The 24,618-nt window shown below is 45.4% G+C and overlaps 1 protein-coding gene across 1 annotated transcript in view; it reads right to left on the bottom strand.

Annotated features, from left to right (window-relative positions):
- Positions 1-23,865, bottom strand: part of LOC119402271 (uncharacterized) — a 30,310-nt gene extending 6,445 nt beyond the window's left edge. The window contains exons 1-3 of the mRNA XM_037669406.2: positions 23,765-23,865; positions 6,961-6,987; positions 3,641-3,769 (exon numbers count right to left, since the gene is read on the bottom strand). Coding sequence (XP_037525334.1) covers positions 3,641-3,740 — 100 coding nt within the window. The 5' untranslated portion in view covers positions 3,741-3,769; positions 6,961-6,987; positions 23,765-23,865. The remainder of the gene's footprint in view (positions 1-3,640; positions 3,770-6,960; positions 6,988-23,764) is intronic.
- Positions 23,866-24,618: the final 753 nt, after the last annotated feature.

The following is a 24,618-nucleotide window of genomic DNA, read 5'->3' as shown; positions in this document are numbered from 1 at the left end:
GACGCACCAACCCACCAGCACCTTCCCACCGTAAGAAGTGGACGAATGTACAGAAACGGGAACTTGTCAAGCATAACTTGCATATGAATGTGTCCCAGATGTTTGAGAACTATGCACAGAATGCGTACTAACCTTCAAAAGTGCGCTACACGGGCGCCCGCATCAAACCTAATTCGATGGCTAGTTCGATTAGAGTTTATGCACGGCCTCCGATATGTGCACCCAAAAGCGGATCTCTGGGGGCTGCGTTCGTTGCGTTGAAGCGTATTACGTCCCTCAATAATAATATCTGGGGTTTTGAGTTCCAAAATTACGATATGATTATGAGAGACGCCGTAGAGGAGAGCTCCGGTAATTTTGATCATCTGGCGTTCCTTAACGCCCACTGACATCGCATAGTACCCGGGCCTCTAGCATTTCACTTGCATCGAAATGCGACCGCCGTGGCCGGGACAGAACCCGTGACCTTCGGGTCAGCAGCGGAGCACCATAACCACTCCTCCACCAGGGCGGACCATTCCGTCCCTCTCATTTGTTTCAAGGGTTGTGAAAGCTTCGTGACGCCAAATGACGTTACGAAAGACGAACTGAAAACAAGGGGCGCGCTGCTCGCCGAACTCCACTCAATCAGTGGCAGCCGAAATGGACAGTGCACTAGGGAGACACATCGAGAATAACTCCCCAGCTACAGTGAACTAGATGTGTTCACTGGCATGCTGAGAATTGTGACCAGAGCATGGAGCACGAGGGAGGAGGGGCGTCGGAGGAGGTTGGCTTGTGGACGCTAGGCGCGCTCCCTGCTAATTTTTTTTCTCCAAGGTGTAAGCGCTAGGTATGAGATCATTGTGTTCTTCTCATTTGTGTTGGGAGTTGTGAAAGCTTCGTGACGTCAAAATGAGAAAACAACAGGAAACAGAGGGCGCGCTATCGCCGAGCTCGCGCCAATCAACGGCGGCTGAAATGAACGGTCCATAACATGGATAAATCGAGAAGAGTTCCCCCAGAGATGTGTTGAATGTTATGCCCAGATTCTCTGTTCATATTAAAAGAAAAGAAGAACGACGGCGCGCCGCAATTATAGCGCGGCGGCGGCGGCGTCAACACTCTTGGGATTTCGGTGGCAGCGCGAGCGGCGTGAGCAAAAACAGGCGGCGGCGGCGCACACCTCTACCCAGCAGACAAATGAAAGGAAAATATTTTTACACTTAAGCTTTGCACGGCTAGGGGCTTGCTTCTGTGCTTCCTTTTGCGTCCGTGAAAAAGCTCCTGGGAAGGTATGTGCCATGGAAATGGGGCAAATCCCAGTACTCATCCCTGGTCCACTAAACATGAAAAGGCAATGCATGAGCAGCATACTTTAGCATCCTGCCGCCCGGTTTTCAGCCCTGATTTTGGGCGAGAGCGCCACCAAGAAAAGGGTATCATCACCATCAAATATGATCGTGCAATAAACGCCAAGCGCATGCGCAAAGCCGGTGCATTTCGCGGCAAAAATGGATATGTTGCTTGTGGTAAGTTACTCCGTCAAAACGTGCAATGTGGCTCAGCCAGATCTCCAAATAAAACTGCTTTGCATAACATGAATTCCCGCAGTATGCACGGTATCCCTGGGTTTTTTAGATGCAAAGCAGCTTTTGCTTGGGGCTGTGTCCGACCTTCCATTGGCGGCCGTCCGCTCATCTCCCACTAAAGGAAACCATGTGTGCTGGCACGTGCTAGCGCGTTCAGGCCTGTGTAAGGGGCCGGGTAAGACGCTGTGGCCTCTTCCCCTTAAACTCTCTCAGAAATCATATGATGGCGACGGGGAACGAGATTATGCAGGCCCGCGAGGAACCTACGCGTTGTATTCTAGTCAGAACGCGCTGGCACACGCCAGCGCGTTCGAGCCTGTGTAAGGGGCTGGGTAAGACGCTGTGGCCTCTCCCCATTACACTCTCTCAGCAATCACGTGATGACGTCGGGGAACGAGATTCTGCAGACGTGCGATAAACCCGCGTGGCGTGTTCCAACAAGAGTTCGGGACCAGTAACAGCAATAGCAACTACAGGGAATTCGTGGTGTGCTGCACTTGCAAGGACGCGTTAACATCGGGCAAGGTGCCCGTGATGAACTGAACTTTAAGTCGACCCATGCGCTGCTTCGCATCCCCACATGGTCTCCCTTTAGTGGAAGATGGTGTCATTTTTGTAGTTCTTGTTGGTTTCTGAGTATGGCTCTTCGTGTGTCACAGGGAAAAGATTGATAAAAATTGTGTCAAACGTATCTACAATGAGCTAAGAAATCTGGCGTAAGTCCGTCGCGGATATTGATATACACTGGCTACGGTGTCCAGCTGTTGACCCGAAGGTCGCACGTGCGCCCCCCGCCCCCCCCCCACGCTGGTCAGAATTTGATAGAGCCAATATTCTAGAGGCCGGTAATGTGTTGAAGAGAACACCAGATGGTCGGAAGTTTCGGAGCCCTCGACAACGGCGCGCCTTAAAGGGGTCATGAACCACTTTTCCAAGTAATGATTTAATGGCCTCAGTATCGGAGTGTACTGCCTCCCGAATCGATTGCCGTAAAAATTTCTCGAATCCGTCAAGAATCAGCGGAGTTACGGGGGTTTGGCGCACGCTCCCAGCGCTTTCTCTTTTCTCGTGCCGGCGAGCGCACTGGAAGCTAGACAGGGAGGGATGGCATGGGGGAAAGAAGTTACGCCAGCGCGCGTCATGAAACGCGATCGCTCTCCCGCTGTGATTCGCTTGCGCGAGTGCGGCTACCGTGTACTGAGGAGTGCGGCCGCCGCCAAGGTGGCGGCACCCCGCGGCAAGAAGCGCATCTGATCCGAACGCCGCTGTCGATTTACGTCGGCTATCGGCCAATAAGCATGCTATGTCTCTTGCGACGTACAGCGGACAGACGCCCCGCCCACCGACGAGAGTGAGAACCGGCCTCTGTTTGAAAAGAGGGTGCCTGGGGAAACGGCAACTTCGCGCTCCGCTTGTGGCCATTACGCGGCGCGCACGACTGTAATATTTGGCAGAGCAGTTCATAGCCGTATCAGCTTTCCGCAGGATGTGTTTTTTCAATCAGCCCAAGGGGTGCTTCATGACCCCTTTAATCATATTGTGGTTTTATACTCGCGGACAACATTGCTTGGCAATGAAGCGAAGGCTAAAGAGCCACAATGCACGTTTCCTACCGCTAATGAATGTAGTCCCACAATTGCGTCCTTATTTTCTGCGTGAGATGTATGAAATACTCCTTCGTTTTCTACATGAAGCTTTTTGAGACGGAACGCAGCGCACACAAGCGAAATATTTGTATTTCTTTTACTTTATACGGTGTCACTTTGCGTTTTTGCGTGCGTGAAAAAGTCGCGCCTTTTACCCGTACGTTAGACGCTAAGCAGCGTTTTCGTCGAAATGCAAGGCTAGCCATCTATTTCCATGGCGTTACGAGACGCGCGCCAAACCGGACTACTTCGCGTAGCAGTACATGTGCAGACGCTCCGCCCCCGTAGCTTTGCCTTCATTGCCAAGAAAAGTTGTCCGCGAGTATAGCACGTAAAACAATAGGCATTGTGAAATCTGGCGTAAGTCCTAATCGCACAGAGGTTTCAGAAGACCAAAACTTGTTCTAGCCGTAGACGTCTCACCGCGCTCTTGGATGTTTGTGCCCCAGGGTGTCAAGATGAGATGGGAGCAGAACTCGGTGGCAGGTTGAACCACGTCGTTCCACAGGTCCTTGCTGCGCATTCGGCAGATGAGGAACGGCTTCCCGGGTGCTAAGGGAAGCGGATTATGCACGTATTTATATTACCAATAATGACTCTTAGGGTATCACGTTCCCAAAATGAGTTATAATTACGAGAGACACCGTAGTAGAAGGCTCTGGAAATTTTGACCACCTGGGGTACTTTGACGTGTACTGATTCTAAGCGCACGGGCCTCATCAAACGTTGACGCTCATCAAACCTTCCAACGAGAAATTCAACTGCCTGTCTCTATGAAGGGGCACGTACAAAATAGTTTTGAAGCCAATATGAGAATTCATCTTCGGGCCCACATGCTTTCATACTAAGTTTAACACCTGCGCTTGACAAGCGCAGAAATTCTGTCCACGAATGGCTGTGAAGCTTTTCTCTCTACACCGCAATTTGTGCTTCTAAGTTCCGTCTGAGACCTATGCAGTTTCATTTTAAGCTATACAATAGCCATAAAACATGATATCTAAACGATCATTGGTCCATTGAAGTGGCCCTGCAACATTTTTTAACTAATCGTGTAATCCAGGGGCCGCAAGCTCACCTCAGTTAGCGGGCCGCGCGCACGAAATTTAGTTGCTCAAGGGCCGGAATAGCAAAGACAGTATGAGCTGGTAGGGGGGGTCAGTTTGAATGAAACGTCAGTTAATTACCGCTGCCATCTGAAAGACTCTTTCTCTCTGTAATATATGAGTCATTTCTGATAAGAATTAGGCGTAAGGGCTCGAGAAAGTGTAATACCGATCTCCACATTGACAGAAATCTGGGCGGCGATTCTGAAACAGACACTTTTATTGCAATACCAATTATATGGATACTCTCGGCTGATTTTTGCCGCCGGCGTCATTGTCATGTCCCGCATATGTATATATGTGTATACATATATAAAAGCCAAAAAGAAAAATAATCCGGAAATACTATTCGACGCGTGGAATCGAAGGCCCGACCTCTCGCTCTGCAGCGCGCGGCATTAGACGGCTAGGTCACAAAGAGTACCGTCTCTCTGCATGCTAACGGCGAGCTATTTATATACACCATTTACTTCATAATGCTTCCTTGCTCACAAGCGAGATGGCGCGATGTGCGCGAGGTGCGCGCTTTAAAGATCATCGCACACTCGCAGCGTTACGTGCGCGCCTCCGTGCACTTCGCCCTACAGGGCGTGGTCGCCTGCGTGCGCGCTTGTCTCGTAGAGAGGGGAGGGGTGCTTGTATGTCTTGTGCTTTCACCGCGATGTCCGCGCTGAAGTTACAGAGCGTACAAAAGTCACTTCGCTCGCTGCAGCGGCCGCGTTTGCGAAACGAGCACGCTGTTCAAATAGAATTAAGTAACAACTGTGAGACTTGATAGTTCGCGCTCGTCCTGTGCGTGTTCCTTTCGTGCGTCCTTTGCGCTGGAGTGAAGGGCTGGAAATTTCGAGCTGCTTTCCGTTCTTCGCGTTACCTTCCAATTGGTTGCTATTGCATGCATTGCTATGCCGTTGCGACGAAAGTGTGATTTTTTTGTTGCACTGGTAAATTTCCACACAAGATGACTACATGCGGTGCCTGACGAAAAATAAGGGACGAAGGCAGCAATGTGCGAACCGCAGGCTGTTAGCGAGAGGTATGCAGGCCACATGCGGCCCACAGACCGCATTTGTGTCAACCCTAGTGCAATCCCTTCATTAAAAGAGCTCATTAGCTCAGAACTGTAATGCCGCAAAATTTTTATAATCCTTCATGTACGAGCGGAGTTACAGTAATTTGCCGCACGCTTTAAGCGCCTTCTCTCCCCTTTCGCACCGGCAAGCGCACTGAAAGCTACGCAGAGAGGGGCATGATAAGTGGGCAACAAGATGCGTCCCTTCGTCAGCGCGCGTCATGACCTTAGCACTTTCTTTTAATTTCTTCGAAAGCGCGCCTTACTTTCAGTTTAATCCCGAACACGCTTGCGGGCACGAGGCGGCATTCCCCGGCGTCCGCAGTAACTATGCAGCTAACGATGCTCAAATCAGCCAATGGCCGTGGCCTAAAGTTGATGGCATCATTTGTCGAGGCAAAAGGGAACGATTTCAGGCTGACTTTAAGAATGAATTGTAAATTCCAAACCCCATGCTGTAAATTTTTGTTTGGCTCACGTGCTCTCAGGAGCCTTGGCTACCGATCGGCAGCGTTTTCGGATCATGCTGAAGCGGTGTTGGAAGGCCCCTTTAATCACACGGTCACCTTGCTTTGTTTTTCATCAAGTGTCCGGCTGTCACATTTGGTTGCAAGCAAAGTGTGAGAGCCGTACGATTAAAGGCAGCAACGTCGCAATAGAAAATCTCGTGTACTTAGATTTAGGTGCACGTTAAAGAACCCCAGGTGGTCGAAATTTCCGGAGGCCTCCACTACGGCGTCTCTCATAATCATATCGTGGTTTTGGGACGTTAAACCCCAGATATTATTATAGCAACAGAAAGTCACACAGTGCCTTAATAACAGCGTGTTTCTGATAACAAGCTTAGCCATCATGACAGCTCAACAACTAACATCGTGCTCTGCTAAACGAAAGGGCGCGGGTTTCAGTCCCTCATAGACCCAAATCTACGAGATTATAATGGAGTAACCGTTCTACTTCGTTTAGGTGCACGTAATGGAATCTGAGGTGGTTGATGTGAACCAGGGTTCTCTTGCCCCCTTTGTGATTCTTTGTCACGCTGTGGGAGGTTAACCACTTACTAGAGCTTGTATAAGAATCACACCATGGTTTTATAAAATGCAGGAATCTAATTTATTAGTGACACGGGCACTAAGTGACACTTCTCTTTCTTTTCCGAGCACTTCCGGTCAGGCACTAGCGCGCGATTTTCGAAATATTCAGAAAGAGTATTTTGCATATTAAAGTCAAAGGAAATCAATAATTCTGTTTCAAGATTTCTATTGGGTACGTATGATATCAGAGACTAAGTTAATTTTGGTTAGGGGACAAATAACTGTACGGATAATTCCTGAAATTTCACTGAACGAGTTCACTGCAAGAGCACACGGTTTTCTTGTGAGCAGCTAGGATCGTAGCGGCACCTAGCGGAGGAAGTCTCCACTACGCGCTTCCCTTTACGTGGCATCTGACAGCCACTTCAATAGCTCTTTGAAAAACGAAGTTAACCGAAATATACTCACTGCCAGACACCGATGTCATGGATTAAGGCAAAATAATTTTTTTCGCGCACTTGAAACCGCATTACTCACTTGCAGCAGCGGGTTCAGTTCCAAGACCTGCACAAAAGAAAAAGAAACAGTCGAGAATATTTCCACATACGTTGAAATAAATAGAGATCATAAAGTTACTTTTGAGACATTCTGAATGTACACTCTTAAAAAAAAGGGTGTCTGTACTGACTACCTTTGGGTGGTAATCGCCTCGCTACACATATGATGACCTTTTGGATTGTCAAACGACTCCCTTCGTTCTTCAAACCAACGACTCCCTTCTTCACAATTTGGGGTGTCAAACGACTCCCTTCGTTCTTCAGACCAACGACTCCCTTCTTCACAAGCAGAGAGTCTACGTTACTCCCAACGCAGGAGTCTACATGACTACCTTTTATTTCCCGCTAGTACCTCTAGGTAGTCAGGGTGACCCCTTTGCCATGGTAACGCTGACCCCCACTGGAGCGTTCCTTTGACTCCGTTGTCCTTAAGGACAGTGGTGTACATGACTCCCCTGGCAAGAGTCAGTGTGACCACTTCGTGGTACTCAATGAGACACTCTGCAACAAATAATGCGTTTATTTTTCTTCTTGGTCGATATTGATGAAACTTGCTGAGTTTAGGTTTACTTATGTGGCGATTTCAAATATGCAATTATCTGGAAGAAAACGCAGTTTTTACACATAAAAATTTCATGTGTCTTGATGAGCAAGCCTTTCCAAACTTGGAGTTACAAAGTAAATCGACATATCGCTATAGTTAGGGGATAAAAACTGTATGCAATAGTTTTAAAGGAGTTTACTGCGCTGTTCTGGCAAAGGAGTTTACTGCGCTGTTCTGGCATAATGTTCATGAACCCACTAGCCCACATACGAACTCGCGTTTTAAACCCATTTGAGTTAAAAGTTACGTAATATTGAACTCTCGTGAGCGAATCACCAGCTAGACATACACTTACTGGTCAATGTTCAGCATACTATGACTATTGTTATGTGGGTTTAGGACATGCATTCTGGTTATGTTGCATACAGTTCCCATTTCATATTACTGTGATATGCTTACTTTGTAACTCGTGCAGGCCTAACATGGCACATGAAATGTTTGATATACTTAGCACGACATATAATAGTAGAAAAATATTTGCATTTTCAAAATCAGCGTAAAATACACATAAACTAAACAAGTTTTATAGAGATTGATCAAGAATTTCAAAAGAACTTCAAATCAGAGCGAACACCATTAGGGTTTTTATCTGACAATCGACGAAAGTTGGTGCCGCTACCTCTTGTTACTCAACAAGGCACTTCCACCGGGTTTACTCAAACAGGAACACTGTGGTGGATGCATGACAGCCGCAACAAGTTTTTGTAGCAACTTTACAGTGCTGCATTCGATTCCTCTGGGCGAAATAAAATACTACTCGAAGTTTATATAGATGAGTCTCAGAACAATTTCCGCTCGCGTAAAACAACAAAAAATGTTGATTCTAGAAGAAAGTAAGCCATGCAACACGGAAACAGAAGAGATGCGGACAGCTCAAACGCTAGCGTTTGGTTTGTCTGTGTCTTCTCTTTCACGTCTGCATGCCTTCATCCTATAAACAAACTGAAATTTCTGTGATTCGTAAAATTATTCTTTGAATCGGTTTTAAACACTTCATGCCATTTCATACATGTTCACATTGTAATGACAACCTACTGTTTTATCAGTAAGCACCTAAACTATCGGCACAACATCCTGCGAATAATGCGTAGTCCTTAGACACGTCACCACAATTGTTAAGGATTTTATATATATATATATATATCTGTGTGTGTGTGTGACATTTTTGAGCGCGCAAAAGAACAGGGACGAAAAACGACGCGGACACAGCGCTGACTTCCAACATATGCTTTATTTTCTACAGTGGTACATATATATATAGACAACAAAAAGCAACGCACGCAGGTGCATTTTACAGGAAGGCTTCATGTAAAACCACAAATAAGTATGCATGATAAGCAATCAAACAACCTGATACCGGATTTTTTTCTTCTTTAAGAGATCAAGCGGTCATTCCTGACTACCACTATCGTCTAGTCACCCTGTGGGCCTTGCTTAGAAAGTCTAGTTCTTTTTGGATAGGTCAATTGAAGGTGCACTAATGCACATGTCTCCCAAACTTGCAATCTTCGCCGCTTCAATTATCTCGCGTGTTGTTTGTGCCTGGCTCCTTCCTGTCGCAGTGCACTGCGAATACATGTGATCGCACCCACACTTCCTGCAGTGGAAAGCCACATGTCCCACACCTCCAGTTCGCACGTTATTTGCGTGCTCACGCAGCCTGTCATTGGCACACCGTCCCGTCTGCCCTATGTATTTCTTGCCACAGGACAGCAGTAACTCATAAACGATGTTGTTCTCACATTTAACAAAGCTTTCTTTGTGCTTTTTTTGGCACCTGGGTTTTTCAGAACCACTGTAGGAGGCCTTGCACAGATTATAAGCTTGTTTGGTGCTGAAAGGACGACTCTTACGTTGGCGTTGTTTCCTATCTTTTTCAGCCTATGTGAGACATCGTGAAGGTACGGTATGACGGCGCATTTCTGCTTGACAGGCTCCGTTTCTGGTGAAGCCTGCTCCTCACCCTCGCGAGCATGTTTGACAGTCTTGAGAAGACCCTCCGCCACAGATGTGACGACATACTGAGGAAACCCCGCCTTTTTCAGGCAGTCAGCTTGCGCCTGGAAACTACACGAACACTTGTGAGGACATGAGCGGCGAAGCGCATTCATTAGGGTTAATTTTGCAATACCCCTTTTAACTAGCTTGGAGTGGCCCGAAGAAAACGGCAGAAGCGGCTTATTGGCCCTAGGCTCGTACGACCAGCAGACCTGGTCTCGCTCGAAGAACATTCGTAAGTCAAGAAAACGCAAGGCGTTGTTTTGCGGCATTTCATGCGTGACTGCGAGCGGTTGCAGGAAACGCGTGAACAGATCAAGTACGTTTGAAGAATCATTGCCAAATTCGCCTGGACTTGATTCTAGAAAGACAACGTAGTCATCTACATATCTAAACACCTTCTTTACATTTGTGCCTGTTAGCTCTGTTTCTAGTTTCTAGTAACAGGCACAAATGTAAAGAAGGTGTTTAGATATGTAGACGACTACGTTGTCTTTCTAGAATCAAGTCCAGGCGAATTTGGCAATGATTCTTCAAACGTACTTGATCTGTTCACGCGTTTCCTGCAACCGCTCGCAGTCACGCATGAAATGCCGCAAAACAACGCCTTGCGTTTTCTTGACTTACGAATGTTCTTTGAGCGAGACCAGGTTTGCTGGTCGTACGAGCCTAGGGCCAATAAGCCGCTTCTGCCGTTTTCTTCGGGCCACTCCAAGCTAGTTAAAAGGGGTATTGCAAAATTAACCCTAATGAATGCGCTTCGCCGCTCATGTCCTCACAAGTGTTCGTGTAGTTTCCAGGCGCAAGCTGACTGCCTGAAAAAGGCGGTGTTTCCTCAGTATGTCGTCACATCTGTGGCGGAGGGTCTTCTCAAGACTGTCAAACATGCTCGCGAGGGTGAGGAGCAGGCTTCACCAGAAACGGAGCCTGTCAAGCAGAAATGCGCCGTCATACCGTACCTTCACGATGTCTCACATAGGCTGAAAAAGATAGGAAACAACGCCAACGTAAGAGTCGTCCTTTCAGCACCAAACAAGCTTTATAATCTGTGCAAGGCCTCCTACAGTGGTTCTGAAAAACCCAGGTGCCAAAAAAAGCACAAAGAAAGCTTTGTTAAATGTGAGAACAACATCGTTTATGAGTTACTGCTGTCCTGTGGCAAGAAATACATAGGGCAGACGGGACGGTGTGCCAATGACAGGCTGCGTGAGCACGCAAATAACGTGCGAACTGGAGGTGTGGGACATTTGGCTTTCCACTGCAGGAAGTGTGGGTGCGATCCCATGTATTCGCAGTGCACTGCGACAGGAAGGAGCCAGGCACAAACAACACGTGAGATAATTGAAGCGGCGAAGATTGCAAGTTTTGGAGACATGTGCATTAGTGCACCTTCAATTGACCTATCCAAAAAGAACTAGACTTTCTAAGCAAGGCCCACGGGGTGACTAGACGATAGTGGTAGTCAGGAATGACCGCTTGATCTCTTAAAGAAGAAAAAAATCCGGTATCAGGTTGTTTGATTGCTTATCATGCATACTTATTTGTGGTTTTACATGAAGCCTTCCTGTACAATGCGCCTGCGTGCGTTGCTTTTTGTTGTCTATATATATATATACGTACCACTGTAGAAAATAAAGCATATGTTGGAAGTCAGCGCTGTGTCTGCGTCGTTTTTCGTCCCTGTTCTTTTGCGCGCTCAAAAAGTCAAACATGAATTACCAACTTGCCGATGCCTACGCTCTCTCAATATATATATGTGTGTGTGTGTGTGTGTGTGTGTGTGTGTGTCATTCCATGCCAAGTGTCCCAGACGTGGCGCTCGCACATCACAGATTTTGCTGATAAAATTTGTGCCTTTTTCCTGTGCCACATGGAGTATTGTGGCAAAACACTTTTGGTCGAATAAAATTTTGACAATCATGGCACCCCCTCGAAATTCGCTTCTATTTATTAAACTGTACCTAATAGAAAAATGTGTATAAAATCTATTTTTGTGTGTTGAGCTACGAAACCGCGCTTGCGCTATCACAGAGGTTCTGTTTAGTTGTCCCATTCATTATTTCCGATTTTTTTTGTGTTTCACTACCAGCTACGTAGCTTCAAAAACTACAAAAATCTTCAATGTTCGTGAATTTTTCTTGAGCTATTTGCAACTCACCCTAACCAATATTAATCATAGCCTGATTTCCAGGAAAGTGTATTTTAGTACAGAAATGTTTAGGGGTAAAATAGACTTCAAATCTTTCCGAAAAAATTGTGATATTTGAGAAAATGTACGATTTGTCACACGTTTGACCGTATTTTTCATACTGATGCGGTCAAAGTAAAAATCCTCGTCATGTGGCGTTTGATAGAAGGCTTCATCGTTAAGTAACGAAGAAAGTCTCATCAAATCATTTTTTTTGTTTTAAGGAAGAAAATAATTTTTGAATTTGGCCCTCCGATCGCGCAGTGCATTTCATTTTGCTGCCACTTCGCCGCAAAGCACGTGGTCGCCCTTACAGCTGACACTCGTCACAGGCAGCGGCCAGATGCGAGATGTATGTCAGCGGCTCGTGAGTGGTCGAAAGTCTTGTCGCGCTGTCAGGGCGACGAGTAATGAATTTGCGTTACAATGAGCATTTGCTAGGCGGGCCCAATGGGAAATATGGACGCCCGAGAGCAGCATGTGGAGTCGTTGGCACAATGTCCTAGAGGGACGTCTGCACAACTAGCATACACATACTGAAAGAAATAATGCACACTGTACACACTTCTTTCTCAGGGTATACATGTTGTACAGACGGCCTCTAGCACAATGTGCCAACGACGCCATAGGCTGCTCTCGGGCGTCCATACTTCCCATTGGGCCCGCCAAGCAAGCTCACATTGTAACGCGAATTCATTACTCGTCGCCCTGACATCAACGTGACAAGACTTTCGACCACTCACGAGCCACTGACATACATCTCGCATCTGGCCGTTGCCTGTGACGAGTGTCAGCTGCAAGGGCTACCACGTGCTTTGCGGCGAAGTGGCAACAAAATGAAATGCACTGCGCGTTCGGAGGGCCAAATTCAAAATTATTTTCTTCCTTAAAAGAAAAAAATTATTTGATAAGACTTTTTTCATTACTTAACGATGAAGTCTTTTATCAAACGCCGCATGACGAGGATTTTTACTTTGACCGCATCAGTATGAAAAATATGGTCAAACATGCAACAAATCGTACATTTTCTCTAATTTCACAATTTTTTTTCGGAAAGATCTGAAGTCTATTTTACCCCTTAACATTTCTGTACTAAAATACACTTTCATGGAAATCAGGCTATTATTAATATTGGTTAGGGTGAGTTCCAGATAGCTCAAGAAAAATTCACGAACTTTGAAGATTTTTGTAGTTTTTGAAGCTACGTAGCTTCAAAACAAAAATTCGGAAATAATGAATGGGACAACTAAACAGAACCTCTGCGATAGCGCAAGCACACTTTAGAAGCTCAACAGACAAAAGTAGATTTTATACACATTTTTCTATTAGGTACAGTTTAATAAATAGAAGCGAAATTCGAGGGGGTGCCAGGACCGTCAAAAATTTTTTCGAGCAAGAATGTTTTGCCACAATACTCCATGTGGCACAGGAAAAAGGCACAAATTTTATCAGCAAAAGCTGCGATGTGCGAGCGCCACGTCTGGGACACTTGGCATGGAATGACCCTTAAATATAAGAGCTACAGAAAGATCACGAAGGTCCTGATACTGTAGGAAGGCATTTGACACACGACGTACGTTTTAGCACTATGCTAATGCTAAAACGTACGTCGTGTGTCAAGTACCTTATATATATAAGGTATGATATATATAAATATATATATTTAGCGGTGGTATGGAGAGTTCTCTACAGAACTGAAATACAGAAACACCGTCCAGAAATACAGCGAGACACATTACTGTCAGAATGAGTGAGATATGAAAAGCAATAGTTTCGCTAACATCGTTCATTACTGTCAAATGCGGCAATATACTAGACCTGGCATAAACATTAGCATAGCCAGCAGTCAGTTTTTATGAATAGGAATCAATGGCCAGCCATCAAGCACTTCTTTGCGACATCCATTACATATTTTATGTGGCATACAGCGCAAAACATGCAACATGTGTAGTTCTCATGTAGTACAGGATTCTCATGTAGTCATCTGAGATACAGGACCCCAATAGGTGACACAGCTTGCGTGCATGAGCTTGGCAGTGTCGTGTTCCCAGACCATGTCAGGGTCAGGTGGCATTCTGGCGAAAAGGACAGCAGGTTGCACTGATTCGAGACCACTCACGGCCAGACCTTAAGCGTGGCTATTCCGAATTCTTGGACACGTCTTGACTACCTCGAGACACGAAGTTTCCAAGGAGGCTTCCTGGTCAAATGCAGCTGTAGAGCTTCAATGTGCAGTCTTGAAGCAACCTGAAATAGTCAAGTGCACAAAAATAAACACATGATGACAGACAGATCGATCACCTTTTAATCTGACAAGGGCAGCGCTCACACACCAGATTCCATGAAGTGTCATGGCAATGAACAAAACCAGGGATACTCATTAACTTTGCTGTACTTTGAGGGTCTGTTACTCCCTTAGCCAGCTGCAACTGTTTCCGCTGCATGACCTCCGTACAATTAGAAGGATGTTTTTTTTAGAGAACGCATATTTCTTATCAAAATTGTATAATAGTCATGCTCAAGATGTTTTCGCGCACACACTCTATGTCAAGAAGGAAATAGTTTGCTGCAACTAAAATGGCAATGAAGAGATTAATTAACAAAAACTCATTAATTAACTTTTAATTCCTGACCTGGAGGTAGTTGTTTATATTAGAAAGTTGTATCGCGTGCCAATTTATGGCATACACATTTTTTTTAATCGCGAAAGTTACACGTAATTCGTGATATTCATCCTTGAATTTCAAGGACGAAATCGAAACTGATAGCGCCTGACATGCAGGAAACGTCGCTTCTCTGTTACGTAAGCTCGGAGCTACACGTGAAAAGAAGGTGATGATAGTTTAATGAAGGTGGGCCGAAGCAGAATGTGATCAGGAAAATCTGCAAGCATTCAGAAATACACAAGTAAACAGCTTATTATTTGGGTGCGATGTGTGGTACTTATCTGTAAACATAGAAAGAAAAGGTTGATATTACTGCCGTTTCGGATGCGCGCATCTCGAAAGAAACAAATGAGCACCAAACGCCACATGCAAAGGTAAGGCGATCCGCTGACGCAAGTTAGATGACTTGCCAGTTTTCACGAAAAGGTACGACCACGACGCGCCTTCATTCAAATTTCGTCACTCCCTTGTCGCGGGCAGCTCCGGTCTGACGTAACAGAAAAACCGCGTTTTCTGTGTGCCGGACACGATCAGTTTTGATTTCGCCCTTAAAATTTCACAATAAATATCTCGAGTTACGTAAAACTTTCATGATTTCTGAAAAATGGGTATACCATAAAGCGGCACGCACTACAAATTTCTAATATAAACAACTGCCCTCAAGTCAATAAATAAATATTAGTTAACGGGTTTTGTTAATTAGTCCCGTCAACGCATTTTTTGTTGCGGCAGAATATTTCCGCCTCGAACTAGAGTACTACTGGAGCGTGACTGTCATAGAGTTTTTTTATAAAAGATATGTACTGTCTGAAAAAAAATCACCCTGTATAGCATGGCACCAGTATTTTAATAATAATAATAATTGTTGGGGTTTGACGTCCCAAAACCACGATAAGATTATGAGAGACGCCGTAGTGGAGGGCTTCGGAAGTTTCGACCACCTGGAGTTCTTTAACGTGCACCTAAATCTAAGCACACGGGTCTAAACCATTTTCGCCTCCATCGAAAATGCGGCCGCGGCGGCCAGGATTCGATCCCGCAACCTGCGGGTCAGCAGTAGAGCACCATAACCACTAGACTAGCAGTATTTTAACGAAGACCTGTAGGTCGCGGGATCGAGTCCCGGCCTCGGCGGCTGCATTTTCGTTGGAGGCGAAAATGTTTGAGGCCCGTGTACTTAGATTTAGCTGCACGTTAAAGAACCCCAGGTAGTCGAAATTTCCAGAGCCCTCTACTACGGCGTCTCTCAATCATATCGTGGTTTTGGGATGTTAAACGCCAAATGTTATTATTAGTTTAACGAAGAAAACGGCAAAATGTGTATACAGCTACACGAAATATGGCGAATGTACGACAAGACTAGGCTTGCCTTCACTGCCTTCTTTCTGTCGCATCATTGTGAGCGTGCCCTTCTAGTGCCTGGCTTCAGAACGGCTGCACGAAGGTGCAGCTATTCTAAAGGCCTAATGTGCCATTTTTTCTTCAGATCTATATCAACAGGCAAAGGTCTCGTTTTTCCGTTTGTCTGGAAGGACAACCCACCAGCCAGCGTTGACCAGTATAGAGGGTTGGGAGCAAACTCGGGCAAACTGTGCAGCACAAACATCACCTCAAACCTCAAACAATTGAGGTGATGAGAAGCGGTCAAACAAAAAGGAACAGTGCTGAAGTGACTTATATACATATTAAAAACAACAGCTGATTATGGCACGAAATTGGGACAATTAAGGTGCATTGTAAAAGAATGTCAAATGAGGTACCCGCTGTAAAAAGTGCTAAATATTCATTGCAGACTATGGCGAATAGAATTCAAATAGGATACAGCGAGTGTTTCGAGGTATAATGACGAAGCAATAATTGCTAGAGATTTATGAGCGAAAAGCACAATGCGATTAAGCGGTGCTACGTAGTGGGAGATCACGGATTAATTTCAACTACCTGGAGTTCTTCAACGTGCACAAATCAAAGGGCATGGAAGTTTCTGTATCTCGCCCCCATCTAAATGCAGCTGCCGGGGTCAGGAATAGAACCCGCGTCCTTGGGCTTCGCAGCGTAACGCTTCCAAGTCCATTTTAAGGGATTTTTGTCCACTGCCCACAACATCACTGTAGACTGTATCTTTGTGTTGAAAATAATAACGAACTGAACCACGGCTGGTATAACAAAGGCATCCAATATCCACGAAACACAGCGTTTGAGCAGTATGTTTACTGCCATTATTACTAGCCGGTGTTGTGTTTACTATTAGGTACTAGCACCACACCACATTAGACAAAGCAAGTATCACAGGAGGATGAGGTTATGCTCGTATGCAGTTTGTGGAAAAAAAAAAAAAAACTACAACTTTGAAGTGAACTCACATTTACCTTTGTTGCATGATATTTTTTAGCATCATAAGATCAAGTCACCACTGTTTCAATTAAATGAAACCGTGCTACAAAAGCTATTGCATCAAAGTTTTATAGCAGTTACGCACGCACGCACGCACGGACGCGCGCGCACGCACGCACGCACGCACGCACGCACACACACACACACACACACACACACACACACACACACACACACACACACACACACACACACACACACACACACACACAAACAAACAAACAAGCAAACACGGCGAGAAGTTCGAATATGCAGCGAATAAATACGTATTAAACGTGTTTCAACGTCTGGGTAGCAAAGGAAAGAAACACTAAATTCTAGAGTTTCACGAGCCAAAATCATGATCTGGATATCCGGCATGTTCGGGCCGGGTGCATTAGATTGATTTTGATCAGCTGATCTTACTTACCCTTCAAATATATATCGGTGCAACGTTGCTCTACGTGTCACCACACTCGACTTGCAACCGAGATTTCAACTCGCAATTTCATGTTTTTCTGGCATGTATGGAATAAGGAAACACGATATTGGCGCGCACCACTCCGTTTTACCCGCTACTGGATAGTCCAGTGCGGTTTCGTCGTTGCCAAGCCACTGAAACACGATAGCAAAATCCGTGCAACTGGAACATCAGAAAGGCAAGTGGCAAAGCTACGTGTGAAGCGAGTAAAAGAGTTGTAGGCAGAAGCCGGCAGAACTCACCTGAAATCTATAACGACCGTAGGAGCGTCGTCCACAGGCTTCGTCTGTCGGTGCCACTGGGATCCGTCATGCGCTGCCATCTTGCTCAGGCAAGTTCACGACGAAACGAAGCTTACTGCAGGGACTTCTCCGTCCGGAGGCTGCTTTTCCCAAACACTGAGTGACACTGCTTCAGCCAGTCACGGCAAGCGTGAGCCGACGACACGATCTACGCCACGAATGCATAGCACGGAAGGAAAGTCACGCAAAACGATCAGCCAGACACGGCAAGAGCGAGCCGACGATACGATACTACGCCACGAATGCATAGCACGAAGAAAGTCACGCAAAACAACCACTTGCAATCACGCCTGACGACACAGATTATTCTGGCGGACTAAAGAACGACCACAACGAGACGGATCACGAACAATGCCGTCTCACGACGCCAGGCCAAATGGCTGTCTCGTATTGATGGCTTCGGCTTTGGATTAAAGTAGCCTCCACGAACGCCTAAATGGTTTCGGTTTTTGTTTGGTGCTATAGAACACACATCCATGCATAGTTAAAGCTCCATTGAATAATATCAGGGTGGAGGAGGCGAAGCGTGCCCTGTGTGTGTCTGTAAGGGCTGTACGGTGGGAGGGGGAGCAGGTGAACGTGCATCCCCTGCTCTAGGGCTAGGGAGAGTGCGGTGAGGCCGTGTGTGCGTGCCTAGCTGTGCTCAACGTTTGCTGAGCGATTTGGTGGCCCGCGCGGGATTATCGTGAAGATATAGTTTAGCTGTGGCGGGCAGAAATGATGACCGCGCGAGCTATAATTCTGGTAGTATTGTCGCTCTTTAGGAGACGCGGTAAAGCGTCGCCTTGATAACCGGTCTGCGCGGTTATCATGCCAGCTTTGCGGCACATGTTTTTACGGCCGTCGAGTTAGATGTGTTCCCGATCGCCAGTGCGTTCAACACCATGCACGTCCATTTCACTAATAAATGTATGTTTTCTGCCATACATGCTGTCGTAGGAATCTACAAACCTCGCTTGCAAACGTGCGAAGATTCGCAAATTTGTCAGCGCTGCCATTGTTAAACGTTGTCATAACTCTGAATGTTTCGCTTGGGGGCAAGATTTTTTAAGAACCCTGTTTACTTGTAGACGTTTTCGAAGCGCCGTTTCAGCAGTATCGTAACTGAAGCCATAACACAATACGTGCGTAATTCCACATTTTACGAATCCATGTTATATATTCTCAACCAAAATTTTTCGGTATACCACAAGCCAAAGCAGCGAACTGTATCTTGGTCGCAGCCAGTGAAGCTTTCTTTTTTAAAAAACCCACCCTGTATATGCAGAACCATCACTGACTCCCTTGGAGCAAGGGAGTCATCTATTTCATTCAGGAGCGTCGACCAGAGCATTGTGACTCCCCTTAGAAAAAAAGGTGGTCATCGGCTGCCACAAAGAGAGTCAAGCAGACGTGACTCCCTTTTGACTCTCTTTTTTTTAAGAGTGTAGACTTTTTAAACTTTCGCGCGAAATAATGGCACGTGAGAAATCTTTTAATATGAACGCGTTTTGGTTTTAGTGATAAGAAAAAAATCAGCTGTATAAACAGAAATCTCTTGGCTAAGGATGTTTCCTTCAGCCTTAGTAGATGCATCCGTATTGAAAATCGTGGGTTGGTGGATGCTGAAATTCTTGGTGGATTTGGTGGAAACAATAGTGGACAAGGTGGAAAGAATAGTGGATGGGGTGAAAGCTGTGGTGCTCATAATGGCTGATGACGGCGAGAGTGGTGGTGGTGGTGGCCGATGATGGCAGGTGGTGGTGGTGGTGGCGAGCTTCTTTTGGTGTAAAGTGGAAAATGCTGGCTGGTGGTGGCGATGCAAAACATGTTTTGGTGGATGGCTCGGTGAACAAGCTGGATGAGGGTGGCGTGATGAAAGCATGATGGACGATTGTGGCATGGTGGAAGTGCACGTGACATTATGTGAAACAGTGAAATCACTAATTTATAATGTTTTCCTGTTGAATATACAGAAAAATATGTTTACAGTTCAATGTAGCCATCGCCGATCATTAAGCTTTCTAGCACGCTTTTTTTCACTTATGCGGCGCCAATAACCGCCTCAAATTTTGTCGAGCACGGCAGCCGTGATTGTTTACATTTTACGCAAGTACTTATCAGGTTTACATCCATGATGTGTTGCTGCATTGTGAGGTTTACAAGTCGAGAGGGGGGGGGGGCGGTGTCGGTGTGGACAGCGACACTAACTGTGTTAGATCTCCGCGCAGTTGTCGAGAAGTAAATGGGCTCTGGCTGCGCAATTACCCCTTCCAGCGGGTGGACCAGAAAACACCCGCCCCTTGATACCTCCATGCTAGATGCGCAACTCTAGCAATTCTTGCACACTTCAGCGGCACTTTAAGGTAACAGGGAAAATACACGCGCAGATAAAATGGACAAACTTTTACCTTCGGCCTTCGTCGAGATAAGCCCCGCGAAGTACGAATTCCACCATCATATTCTACCACCATGATTTCCACCAAAGGTTAGGCATAGCGTACCGACCGAGCCCGTCTACGTGTCATCGGCGCTTCTGCGTTTCAGGATACACGAATCCGACGAGTACGAATGAATTTACAGCATAGCTGTGGCATTGGCTAACATAAATGAAGCATCTTTTCTTGTGTACCGTGTCGGCACAAGAAGCGATGAGCAGCGATGCGACGCGCTTTCAGCAAAGGCCTCCGTTCACCAAGCGCCGCCAGTCGCACTCGCCGGCTCTTCTCTGACTCGTATTCGAGGACATAGACTTGTCAATTCGTCCGCGTTACTGAATCAATATGATTGGCATATTTTTTTTTCTGCTCACTGCACTCGTTTTTGGTCCAGCTGTTATTAGTTGTAGATAATGATACAGCGTCAGGTCAGTGCGCTAGCACGGCTGCGCTGTAGGTTGTGCGAAAAAAAAGAAACATCGCAATACTCAGTCAATTGTACACGCGTATTTATCGAATGAGATTAGAGTCGACATAAAGTCTCTGCACATGTCGCCCTTTGGAAAAAGCGAGAAACGGCTGTTAAACTTGGCAGTAACAGCTGGTAAACTATACCCGCTCCTCGGTCCACTTGCTGTTTTTTGGAGCTACGTTGTGAATTGTAAAAAAAAGGTTAGCGCTCATGCCATTATCGGCGTGCCATTCTCTACCGGCAGCAGTTTGCGTCTAATAACTACGCAAATTTTAGTAGGAGGTGAAGGTCACGGCTGTCTAGAGTATGAGACATACAAAGCTGGAGCCAAACGGTTCATTAGTATGTTGACCAGTCATTCTACAGAAAGCAAAACTTGTGCCAGCGTGGCGTAGAGGTAAAGTACTCGACTCGGGATCCATATGTTCGACTCCTAGTAGAAATGTTTTTTTTTTTTTGCATACGTCTTTCTTTTCCTCTTTTTTGTACTAATGGTTTCTACATCGCCTTCTATACAATCATTTTTGTGTGACAGCTTGGCACGATGGTCCTGACGCTGTAAGCCGTTTTACACTCCGTCATACTCCAGCATCCAGCATACACCATACGCCACAATCTTCCAGCACCATATTCCACCGTAATGATGGATGGTGGAATCCCACATTCCACATGGTGGATACATTTTCAATATGGATGAGCGCTCAAGTTCAGTGCGTTGTAATCAATACACATGTCATTTCGGAATGCCACAGCTACATACTGGAGGAGTGATTTGCAGCTACAGACTGCAAACAACTGCGAATTTTCGCGCCAATTGAAGAATGAAGCAGGCGTACCAATTTCTACACTATTAAAATACGGCAGTAAAAGCTCTTAAATGCACGCAAATAGTTCGTAACCTCCGGCGTTACTACGTTAGAAAAAAGTGACCGTTTCATTTCGGCTATATAGTCACGGTAAAGCTTCAGAGCTGTCTTTCAGGTAATTTAGTAATGGTTACAACCTCATTTTGCTACTAGTACGTTGATCTAGCTCAGGATATTTTCTCAGCAGCCGTATATTCATTATTACTGCATTCATTATATCAAACTATCACTTATGTGCTACTACACTACACACTTGCATGAACGCATTATACCACACAAATTAACGACTATGACTAGCACAATTTCCGAGAAGGCATACGTACACACATGCACTAAGTGCAGTTCCCAGAAATGCGGCTACATCTACATTTTTGGCAGCTAAAGGCCATTGTGTCTGTGTGTACATTTCGTTATATGATATGCTGTTTTCTGTCGCATATACTTCAATAAAGTGCAAGTAAGTGCACGCATGCTAATGTTGCTAGTATCATAGTTTTATTGACTTGATTAGTAAAGTAGTGACTAGGCTTAAAAAGGAATGTGTGTGAGACCTTCACCTTTTGCCTTTTGGATTGAAAGGGGCCCCTAAATAAAGTAGCATTACTGTGGCTCAGTAGCTTACAAAAGGTTAGTTTTGGTAATGATAATTCAGGAAGTTTATTTGTTATTCCTTACAAAGTGCTGAGATGATATATGCTCTATATTAGTATCGGCTTCTATGTTTTATAGCTAGTAACTGTTAATATTGATACCATTGTAAACTGCTGTTGCAAACACGATTCTCACGCATGTGGCAAAACGTTAAGTGCTGCAGAAATTGTTACTACTAGAGCTTTTTTTGTTATAGACATTTGTGGAAGGCGCGACAGGTCTTCATGTACATAAAAAGCGATGCATAAACCGGTTTGCCATCCATATACAAAGAGGAACGTGTTCGTGTACCCACCCGCATCTACGATGTAATGCTTAAGGACACTAAGCAAGATGAAATGTTTTAAACATTTTCGGTTTTCGCTGTTTGAAATGATAAAGCCTTCCTTGACAATATCTAGTTCCCGACACATTTTGCGCGTTTTGATTAAGCCAGAAGGACCAGGTTTTCGAGACCAGCTCACGATCAGCCAAGCCCGCTTTCCTCAGACCGTCATAACCAGAGCTTCGTGCCTCAAGTAACTTGTTTTATTAAAATGCGGTAGCTTCCCCGAGCTTAGCAGGTTTTTAAAGTTATATTCCGGCTACTTAAAGCGCATCGCGCAGTTTTTTTGAACACGCGTGTCACTTACCGAGCCCACATGCCTTGGGTGTGTCAGACGCGCATAGAGACGTGGTTCTGTGCATTTATTTTGAGTTTAGTTGCGCCTTCGTTTATTTTCTTGCGGTGGCAAAATATATTCTCGTGTAGACAAATCAACGATACTATTTAGAAGGCGCAGTATTATTGAAAATTGACACGCTTCGGCTACTAACAGAAACGAGACCGGGATCACTTGTGCGAGCAATTCAGCAAGTAAGCTTTGTCCTTATTTCGCGTCGCTACAAGGACGAAGTGTTACCTGCAGTGACAATGGCTACGCTTTTATTGATGTGGAGCTCACAAACTGCATTATGAGGAACTGTGTCTGCACACAATGCGGAGGAACCGTGGAACCCGTAGAGAACACAATGGATCATGTGCCTTGGAGTGGAAACACTCGGAACTGCCACCTTTGAAACCGTTCTATCTTTCAACACGGCCCCCAGTAAACTTTCTCAAGGTCTTTTGCCATATCCCCTAGGCGCAAGAATGTCATTTGATTGGGTGAGCTCGACCGCCATCGACTGTATTTGGCCCATAGAGATACAGAAAATATGAGAAAACAAGTCAGGGAACCAAGAAAACAAGAAAAGAAGGGAAACGTTTATTCGTGTGATGACTGTACGGCAGCTTGCAATTAATTAAATTGTTCAGTACAAGTGGTTTTTGGACATAACATGTAATCAACTTCTTTTTCCTCTTTAACTCTCAATATCTCGAAATCGTTTTTTTTCTGTTATATTTGCCCCATTATCAAAACAACTCGAAAAAACAGAACGCCGACTTAGTACCAGAATAAGCGAAGCATGAATAGGAAGCTACTGAACTAAAGTGGCGTATGTATGCGGAATAGTTTTATTTTTTAGGCATTTTACTTAAAAAAGTAGTGACAAGAAATACTTGCTTTAGTAAAAAAATGCAAAAATATCAGCACTTTAAATACGATTGTAATTCTGCCTCCATTGCAAGAAGAGAGGCCGGCAAATAAAATGAAACAAACCCGAGTGCTTTGCATATAGCAGTTTAAAAGAAAATTGGTCTCAAAAAAGCTTTTCAATACATGGCTCGTACAGGGCCTACCCTGTGCGCTTAGGAGTAGCAAGCCTACTGCGCGTAATTCACTCACGGCTCACGACGAAGATGAGCGCTAATCCGAGGAATCCCAGAATGACGGGTATGATGCAGGTGAACAAGATGTAGCTTCCGCTTCCTCGGAAGTCAAGCTGCTGTTCGTGTTCCTGGTGTCTGTGACGAGTAGGAGAGAACAAAAATTGGGGGACACTTAAGCTTCGCCTTGAGAGTTGAACGCGATAGCGATATCCTGCCCCTAGTGCGCACTTCAAACACTACGAGTGTTTCAGAGAATGCGCGCACTAAGGTGTGTGCCTTATGTAATGGGTAGCATGCTTTAAACCAGGAGCAATTATGCGCGAGAAACTTTTTCGAAGTTGCGATGCACCCACTACGTGGTCTTCAGGGAATACGCGCAGTAATGTGTGTGCCTTTGTAATGGGTGGCTGTCTTTAAACCACCAAGTCGTTATGATATTGACGTGGTGTGACGTCCGATGGCAATGTACGCTTTGTACCACGCAATACTACTGCGAGATTACATCTTGTACTGTGACACCTCTATACAGGACGCGTATTCTTGGGAAGCATGAAAGTTACTTTCAGTGCAGCTCCAAGCAGAGGCGTGGCTGTGTGGTAGAACACCTGCTTGCCACGCAGACGGCCTGGGTTTGATTCTCACTCGGACCCCACATTTTTAGTATTTATTTTATTTGCAGCTTTTTCGATTTTTTCGGTCACGGACAAGATGATGATTTTTCCTTCACAACCAACGGCGCCGACACCGACGCCGACGGCGGAATTTCTGCGATACCAGCTCTTTAACGCTATCGCGTTAAAAATTACTGGCATGAATATTACGCTTCGCTACGTATTTGTTGCTTTGTTTACTCTTTTTATCTTCTCCCTC

The sequence above is a fragment of the Rhipicephalus sanguineus genome, chromosome 8 (assembly GCF_013339695.2).
Source record: "Rhipicephalus sanguineus isolate Rsan-2018 chromosome 8, BIME_Rsan_1.4, whole genome shotgun sequence".
Classification (NCBI taxonomy): Eukaryota; Metazoa; Arthropoda; class Arachnida; order Ixodida; family Ixodidae; genus Rhipicephalus; species Rhipicephalus sanguineus.
Note: the sequence above shows the minus strand (reverse complement) of the source record. Positions and strands in the feature narration are given on the sequence as shown.